This window comes from Chenopodium album, chromosome 7 (assembly GCF_948465745.1).
Source record: "Chenopodium album chromosome 7, dcCheAlbu1.1, whole genome shotgun sequence".
NCBI classification, from domain to species: domain Eukaryota; kingdom Viridiplantae; phylum Streptophyta; class Magnoliopsida; order Caryophyllales; family Amaranthaceae; genus Chenopodium; species Chenopodium album.
The window spans coordinates 56,253,931-56,262,545 of NC_137840.1; the positions used below are offsets into that span (position 1 = coordinate 56,253,931).

General features: G+C 45.4%; 1 protein-coding gene across 1 annotated transcript; it reads left to right on the forward strand.

Annotated features, from left to right (window-relative positions):
• The first annotated feature begins 7,257 nt into the window (after positions 1-7,257).
• Positions 7,258-7,578, forward strand: LOC145640341 (uncharacterized). Its single transcript, XM_081691634.1, has one exon. The coding sequence runs from the start codon at positions 7,258-7,260 to the stop codon at positions 7,576-7,578; it is 321 nt and encodes a 106-aa protein (XP_081547760.1).
• Positions 7,579-8,615: the final 1,037 nt, after the last annotated feature.

An 8,615-nucleotide genomic window follows, 5' to 3' on the forward strand; every position in this document is an offset into this window, starting at 1 on the left:
CACACTTCAACAGGGGCTTAAGAAATCCTGCCTTGAAGAGTTCTCCATTTTTCAACTCGAAGCTTGCAGCTCGCTTCTTCAGGACGGCTGCTTCCTGTGGTGAATCAGGAAGTGTGCCGTCTGAAAGATAGGCCCGGATGACATCCATCCAGGTGGAGCTTCGGTCTAAGGTTCCAATGGGCTCTTCATGTATGCTTCTCTTTTCAAGAACTTCCCAAAAGACCGACCGAGGGGTATCACAGCAGGCGGATGAAGCCAATTTGGACAAGGCATCCGCCTGGTTGTTATCTGACCTGGGCACTTGATTCAGACGGAATTCCTCAAGTACCCCAGTCTCTTCCTTGACTGCCTGAAGATATTTGATCATAGCCGGATGAGTTGCCTCATATGCTCCTTCATACTGGCTAACGACCAACTGTGAATCAGAATAGGCGTCAATCTTTGTTGCCCCTGTTGCCTTACACATGCGGATTCCGGCTAGCAAGGCTTCATATTCCGCCTCATTATTTGAGGCTTGAAACTTAAACCGCAGTGCATATTCAAATTTGTCCCCCTCTGGGGACTCATATATAATTCCTGCACCACAGCCGTTCTTTGTTGAGCTTCCGTCTACATACACTTTCCAAACCTGGTCAAAATTGTCCGGTTGCACCGGTTGGGTCATTTCAACAATGAAGTCGACAAACGCCTGACCTTTCACTGCTTTTCTAGGTTCAAAAGTGATTTCAAGACTTTGCATTTCAATAGCCCATTTCAACATTCTTCCGGATGACTCCAAAGTAGACATTGGCCGCTTGAGGGGCTGGTCGGTGTAGATTACCACCGGATGAGCCAGGAAGTAAGGTTTCAATTTCTTGAAAGCCATATACAGGGCAAGGCCAAATTTTTCTACCATGGGGTACCGGAGCTCAAAATTTTAAAGACATGGCTAATGAAATAGACCGGAAGCTGAACACCGTCTCTCTCAGCAAGGAGAACGGCACTGAGAGCATGATCTGAGACGGCTAAGTATATGTATAACACCTCCCTAGGCAATGGACTAACAAGTCTTGGCAAAGAGTGGAGGTGTTCTTTCAGCCGTTGAAAGGCCGCCTCGGCCTCATCTCCCCATTCGAACCTGGTCTTCTTCCTGATTGCTTGGAAGAAATAAAGGCATTTGTCGCCTGACCGGCTGAGGAATCTCCCCAGAGCAGCCAGGCAACCGGTTAGTCTCTGTGCTTCCTTGCCAGTGCGGGGTGACTTCATGTCAATCACCGCCTATATCTTCTCAGGGTTAGCCTCTATCCCCCTTTGATCAATAAGGAATCCGAGAAACTTCCCAGACTCAACACCAAAGACACATTTCTTAGGATTTAACATGACCTTATGCCGCCTGAGTGTGGTGAAGGTTTCTCGGAGATCAGCAAGGTGATCCGCCTGCTGTTTGGATTTGACTATCATGTCATCAATGTATGCCTCTACATTCCTCCCAATTTGATTAACAAAGACAATATTAATCATTCGTTGGAACGTAGCCGGCGCATTTTTTAAGCCAAACGGCATCACCGTGTAACAGAATAGCCCCTGATCAGTGACGAAGGCCGTCTTTTCTTGATCTTTCTTCCACAGGGGTATCTGATGGAAGCCGGAGTAGGCATCCATAAAACTCATCAAGGCGTGACCGGCTTTAGAGTCGACCAGACTGTCGATCTTCGGAAGCGGATAACTGTCCTTAGGAAACGCCCTGTTGAGGTCTGTGTAATCAACACACATGCGCCAGGTCCCATTCGGTTTCTTAACAAGGACCACATTGGCCACCCAGTTGGGAAAATTACAAGGCCGAATGAACCTGGCGTCTAGCAGCTTTTTGACTTTGGCAGCTGCCGCCTGACTTCTTTCCTCGCCGTGGTTTCTTTTCTTTTGCCGGATGGGCTTCTTTTTGGGGTCCACGGCGAGTTTGTGGACAGCGAGATCCGGGCTGACGCCTGGCATCTCTTCCACTTCAAAGGCAAAAATGTCTTTGAATTCCTTCAGCAGAAGGTGCAAGCTTGCACCCAAGGTAGCATGAGCAACCGTTCCAACCTTAACAGTACGTTCTGGACGGCTGTCATCCAGAATGAGATCAATGCTTTCGCCAGCCGGTTGGGGACGGAGCTCATCTAACCGTTCACCGGCCAGTGATTGCTATTTTTTCTCTTTTTTCACCTCCACCAGCAGAGGTGCTTTTCTTTTCTTTCCTGACCGCCTGGGGCCACGGTATCTCGGACGGCTGAGAGATAACACTCTCGGGCCGTCTTCTGATCCCCATTCAGGGAACCCACAGTGCCGTCATCCCTCTCATACTTGATGAGCATGAGAGATGGGATGATTACTGCCTTGGCTACGTTGAGAGTTAGCCGGCCAAGGATGATGTTGTAGGCAGTCAACTCCTCAACGACCAAGAATCTGACGACAATATGTCGTCCCTGGCCTTTCTCCCCCAGCCGGATGGGTAAGTCAATTCTACCGGCTGGGTAGACCATCCCACCCCCAAAACCAACCAAGGGGTGGATGACCGGGTGCATGCTGCTGACATTGTATTTCAGCTTTTGCAGGCACCGGAGGCTGATGATGTCTGATGAACTGCCGGTGTCTATAAGGATCCGTCCAACCAGCTGGTTGGCAACCTTACATTCAATGACCACCGGGTCATCATGAGGGCGGCGGACGCTGCCCCTATCCTTCTCAGTGATCAAGACGTCTGGGAAGGAAGAGCTGGCAGACGCCTTCTCGTCATCATCTTTGTCCATCTTTCGAAGATGGCTCTTGGTGCCCCGGATGGTAGGGCCACCACATGAGAACCCGCCTGCTATAGTGTAGACCGGCTCCTTGTCGGTATCCGAGCTACTAGCAGGCTGGGGGGTAGTCTTGGAGGACTGACCCTTGTTTTTCTTTTTTGCCCCGGCTGGGGACTTAGAAATGTAGGACTTCAACAGCCCTTTGTCAGCCAGACGGTCCAATGCCCGCTGAAGACTAAAGCAGTCGTTGGTGTCATGGCCAACCTCCTCATGGAACTGACAAAATTTATTTTTGTTCCGTGACTGGACAGAACTCTTCATAGGATTCGGCTTCTCAATGGACAGCCGGTCCTTTACCTCCATGAGGATGGAGTTGCAGTCTTTGTTAAACTCGTACCTGGGGACGTACGGTTTAAACTCTTTCTTTTTCTTCTGGGACGGCTGGTCAGAGTCAGTAACCGCTCAGACTTCTTTTCTCTTCTTGCTCTCCTCTTTCTTTTTAGCCGGCTGAGCAGACCGGTTGTCTTTCTGCTTGTCAGACTTCTTAGAGTCCGACTGGCCTCCAGGCGAGCAGAGGTCGGTAGCTTGAATGTAGCTTTCCGCCTCCCTCAGGGCCGCCTGTAGTGTGAAAGCCCCTTTTCTGACTAGGTCGAACTTAAAGGTCGACCCGTCTCTCAGACCTTTGAAAAAGTCTGTAAAAGCTACCTCATCAGACAGCCCCTGAATCTGAATTCTGATCAGGTTGAACCGCCTGACATATGAGCGCAGCCCTTCTCTCTCCCCCTGCTTAACAGTGCTCAAATCAAGGCTTGTTTTCTTAGCAGGGATGTTCATTGAGAAGTTGGAAGCAAATAGGAAGGCAAGCTTCCTGAAACTATCGATGGACCCGGCTGGCAGATTGCCAAACCATTGTTGGGCAATGCCCTTCAAAGTAGCCGGGAAGCATCGACACCAAGTGGCATCATCCAACCCCTGCAAATACATGAGGTTGGTGTAAGCCATGAGGTGGTCTTCCGGATTGGTGGTACCATCATAGGTACCAACCAATACATTCTTAACCTTGGCCGGCTGGGCCGCCTCGGTTATCTCCCGGGTGAACGCAGAAGGTTGTTCACCCAGGCGTAGCAGACGAAGCTGCCAGTCCAATGGCTGGACATTTGGATATGCCGCCTGACCCCCAAAGAAGGTCGGATGCATGAAGTGAGGGGAGTACTGCCCGTAAGCCTGAGTAGGCACGTACGGGACAGCTCCAATCATATGAGGGCCAGAATGGACGGTATTACCGCCTGTCTGACTCTCATGCAGGGAGGGTGCACTCCCTGCAGAAATGTTGTTGAAGCTGTCTGGAAAGTTCGACGTTGAAGCCGACTCAGACAGCGATTGGTTTCTCTTCCGGTTGATGATCTCCCGGGCATCAAGAGTTGATTTTTTACTTCTCACCGGCTGCTGAGTCCGGCAAGTGTTATTGGTATTCTTCCCAGGAAGGAGAATTCTTGACCAATCAATGGTCCCGGCTGCCTTCTCCTTTGGATGAGGGGTGGGCTGCCGGTTTCTGACTGACTTCCCCTTCTCTGGAGGAGTCTTCTTCGCCGACTGACCTCTACTTGGGCCAGCTCGGCTTTTGGTGATCAGCTCTTTAATTTCACCCTTGAAATTTGTCATGAATCTCATGAGTTCGTCTCGAGTGACAGGGGCTGATCCAGCTGCCGTTTGGGTTTCCCCTTCCGGCTGCCCAGTGGGTCTGCTTGGACCCGCCTAGGAGGCACCCCGCTCCAGAGTCTCTCTGGGCCGGATGCGCTTGATTCTGAGAGAGCCGTCTTCGGCTGTAAAGGTTTCGACCTGAGGATCTTCATCCTCATGGTCTGTAAAGACTTCTGGGTCTCCGCCCAGACGGTTAGGGGGTGGTACAGACTCTTGAACCATCTTCGAGGTATTCTCCCCACAGACGGCGCCAAATGTTTTGGGTGTTTTTGTCCCTTGGGAGAGTTACGTCACGAAGTCTGATCCGGCTGAGCTGTACCTGCAAAACAACGGAGACTCCGGGTGGTTGGAGCTCCGCCTCCGACGATCAAGTTAGTAACTTGAAACGGAATAAAGAGAACGGAAATTGAGGTGGGTATCTGCTCGGACTCCAAGCTCAGGTCTTTCTCTGATGTAAGAGAATAAGGGTGTAATAAATGATTCAATGTGTCCCCAAAATGGGGAAATATCTCCCTATTTATAGGGTCGTTGGAAAATGTGCCCCTACCTAGGTCACTTGACCTAGATTCTAGTGGGCTGCGCCGTTTTACGGCACTCCTAGGAGTTTGGGCCTTTGAAAGTCGCCATTTCAGAGAACATATATGAGGGCGCCAAGTGTCAAGAGGATGTTGAGCCACATGGGCCATCCTGAGCTCGACACGTGGCGACCTCTTATTGGTCCACGTGTCTAGGGTAAAAATACCCTAAACATCCTCCACCACCTCCAAGGATTCCGGCCAATCAACCACTTGCCAAAGCGAGTCGCATTTGGTCGGTTGCTGAGGATGAAGCTCTAATTGGGTTCTACCTAGAACTAAGTGATGATGCGCATTGTGGTACGAGCCAAAAGGCATCCGAACTATGGCGAAAAGTTCATGCAGCTTACTGTAAACTACAAGATGAGAAACCGCATATTCTCCCGCCAAGACCTATGAAGAGTTTGGAGACACATTGGAGAAGAATGGCAGCTGATTTGCTACAGTGGACTAATTGCTATGAGGAGGCGGGCAAACTCCCTGAAAGCGGAAGTGGTTACAACGAAGCCGATTGAATTAAACACGCTTCCAAGTTGTTTTATATCTCCTCTAATCCACAACATAATTTTGCATTTCCACATGGAGTGGAAATGGTTAATAAAGATCCGAAGTGGAGGACCAAACTAAGATGGGGTCTGTCAAAGGAGGAAAGAAAGGGTTGCGGTGCCGATGATGAGGAAGATAGCAGTGGAAGTGGGAAAAGGTCTAGGGCGGAGAGTGAGAATGAAATCCGTACTGATGGATTTATGTCCGGAGGATTACCACGACCAGACGGTGTCAAAAAAACGAAGGCTAAGCGTAAGGGCAAACCAGTTGCTTCCGAAAGTGCAATATTGAGCATTAGTGAGCAGATAAAGGCGTGTACTGAGGTTAGAGAAAGGGAGACGAATTTACGACAACAACGGTTGGAACTTGATAGAGAAAAGGAAAAGAGGAAGCAAAAACAAGTTGATTTAGCAAAGAAGAAGATGAATTTTGATATGATTCAATCACTTTTAGCAAGGACAACACCACTCACTCCAGCTGAAGAGGCCCACAAGGACGAGTTACTTCAATTAGTCTACGGTAGAAATTGACTGTATTTCCTTAATGAGTTTATTTTTAATTAGTTGTATTATTTGGTTAGATTTGTTTAATTAGTTTATCTTTAATTAGCTTATCTTTATTTTGTTCAAATTTAATTAGTTTATTTTTAATTAGTTGTATTCTGAGTTTAGATTTGTTTAATTATTTTATCTTTAATTAGTATATCTTTATTTTGTTCAATTTTAATTAGTACTATTTTGAGGTTAGATTTCTTTAGTTAGTTAATCTTTAATTAGTTTAATTTTTATGAGCTGTATTCATGTCCCTTGTCTTATTAGACATTGAGTAGTCATATGTCTTTCATGTCAGTTGTATAATTGTATTTTGAATAGTCAAGATTCTTTTCTGTCTTACTATCTTAAGTGTCATTGAATTGTCAATCATGTTTCATCACTCATTGAATTGTCAATCATGTTTCATCAGTCATGGAATTGTCATTCATATTTGGGACCTCTCATTGAGTTTTCATGCTTATAAATGATACTGATACCATCTTACGCAAAACACATTATAATCCAACTCCTCAAAAATATCCAAACACCCATAAGTAACAAGCAAACACAATGTTTTCCATTAGCTCAACCTCCATCTCGTCTGATTCTGATCAATACGTAGAATTTGATCATTTAGTTGACGAATTTGTCACAACCCATCTACCAACTTTGTTGTATAACAACCAAACACAACCCCAACCCGTATCTGATGTTGAATGTGTTCCAGAGCGTAGAGGGGATACGGATAGAAGAGATAGGGAAAAGGGGCATGTTCAATTATTTAATGATTACTTTGCGAGTAATCCAGTTTATAGCGACAAACAATTTCAACGTAGATTTCGAATGCAACGACCTTTGTTTTGTAGGATTATGAACAAGGTGGTCGAGGGGGGTCAATTCTTCCAGCAGCGTAGGACTGCAGCTGGAAGGCTTGGGTTATCACCGTTGCAGAAATGCACCGCTGCGATTAGAATGTTGGCGTACGATACCTGTCCAGATGCGGTGGATGAGTATCTGCGCATTGGCGAAACTACCTTCAGATTGGCTTTGCAACATTTTTGTTAAGGGGTTATTACACATTTTGAAGCTGAATATCTCAAAAGTCCCACCGACGAAGATTTAAGGAGAATCTTGCATCAAAATGAAATGCGAGGTTTTCCCGGTATGATAGGTAGCATTGACTGCATGCATTGGGAGTGGAAGAATTGTCCTATGGCTTGGAAAGCGCAATACGCAGGCCGTAATAAAAATACAACCCTCATTCTGGAGGCCGTTGCAGATAAAGATTTATGGATTTGGCATGCATTCTTTGGAATCTCGGGATCTTTTAATGATCTTAATGTCCTTTACCGATCTCCGGTCTTTGATGATGTTCTTCATGGTCGGGCACCTCCAATTCATTTCACCGTGAACGACCATGAATACAAGTTGGGATATTACTTAGCAGATGGCATTTACCCAAAATAGGCTACTTTTATTCAAGGTATAACACTTCCACAACTTCAAAAGGATAAATTATTTGCTGATAAACAAGCTGCAGCTCGGAAGGACGTTGAACGGGCTTTTGGGGTTTTACAGGCTAGGTTTGCCATTCTACGACAACCCTCCCTTGCGTTTAACGAAGACATATTGTGTGACATAATGAAAGCTTGTATCATTATGCACAACATGATTGTCGAAGATGAACGACACAACTATACTCGGGCCGAAGTTTTAAGAAGGTACTATGAACAAGATCGCCCGCAAATTACAAGACCCACTACAAGTGCTACAGTTAACAACAACGAGCCTTTTGAATTCAATGTTGGCCGACCGCCAAACGTTGATTTCGACTCGTACGTCCACAGAAGAATGTCACTACGTGATAGAGACACTCATGTTCAATTAAAAGCGGATTTAGTGGAACACATTTGGCAAAAATATGGTTCTATTAATGAGTAAAAAAAATAAATTTGTCGTAAGATTACAATTTAATAGAGTCTTAATCGTACGTTTAAAATCTAGGTTCGTTATTGGTTTGTAGTATTAAATGTAGTCGTACGCCAATTAAATTTTATGTTGTATTAAATTTATAATTAATTAGCGATTAAATTTCAATATTATGAATGAATATTTAATAATTGTATTAAATTAAATAATAGTATAATTGTAATTAGTACCCCTAAAAATTCATTTAACCAAAACATAATAAATAATAATAGGGTGATGTGTAAGAGAGAGAGATATTGGTGGGGTATGTGAAAAAGTAGGAGAGAGATTGATGAGCATTTTTTTTGCTCACTAGTGGGATAAAATTTGCTCACTAAAAATGCTCATGAGCAAATTTAGTTGGGAAGAGAGAGAAAGTGGGTAGAGAGAGAATGAGGAGAATTTTTTTTGCTCACTAGTGGGGATGCTCTAACGCGTAACAAGCTAGCACGGCGCGGCTTAACATATTAGAAAAATTTGCGTTTTAAAATCATGAATTTGTAGATCCAATACTTTATTTAGAGACAATTTTTGGG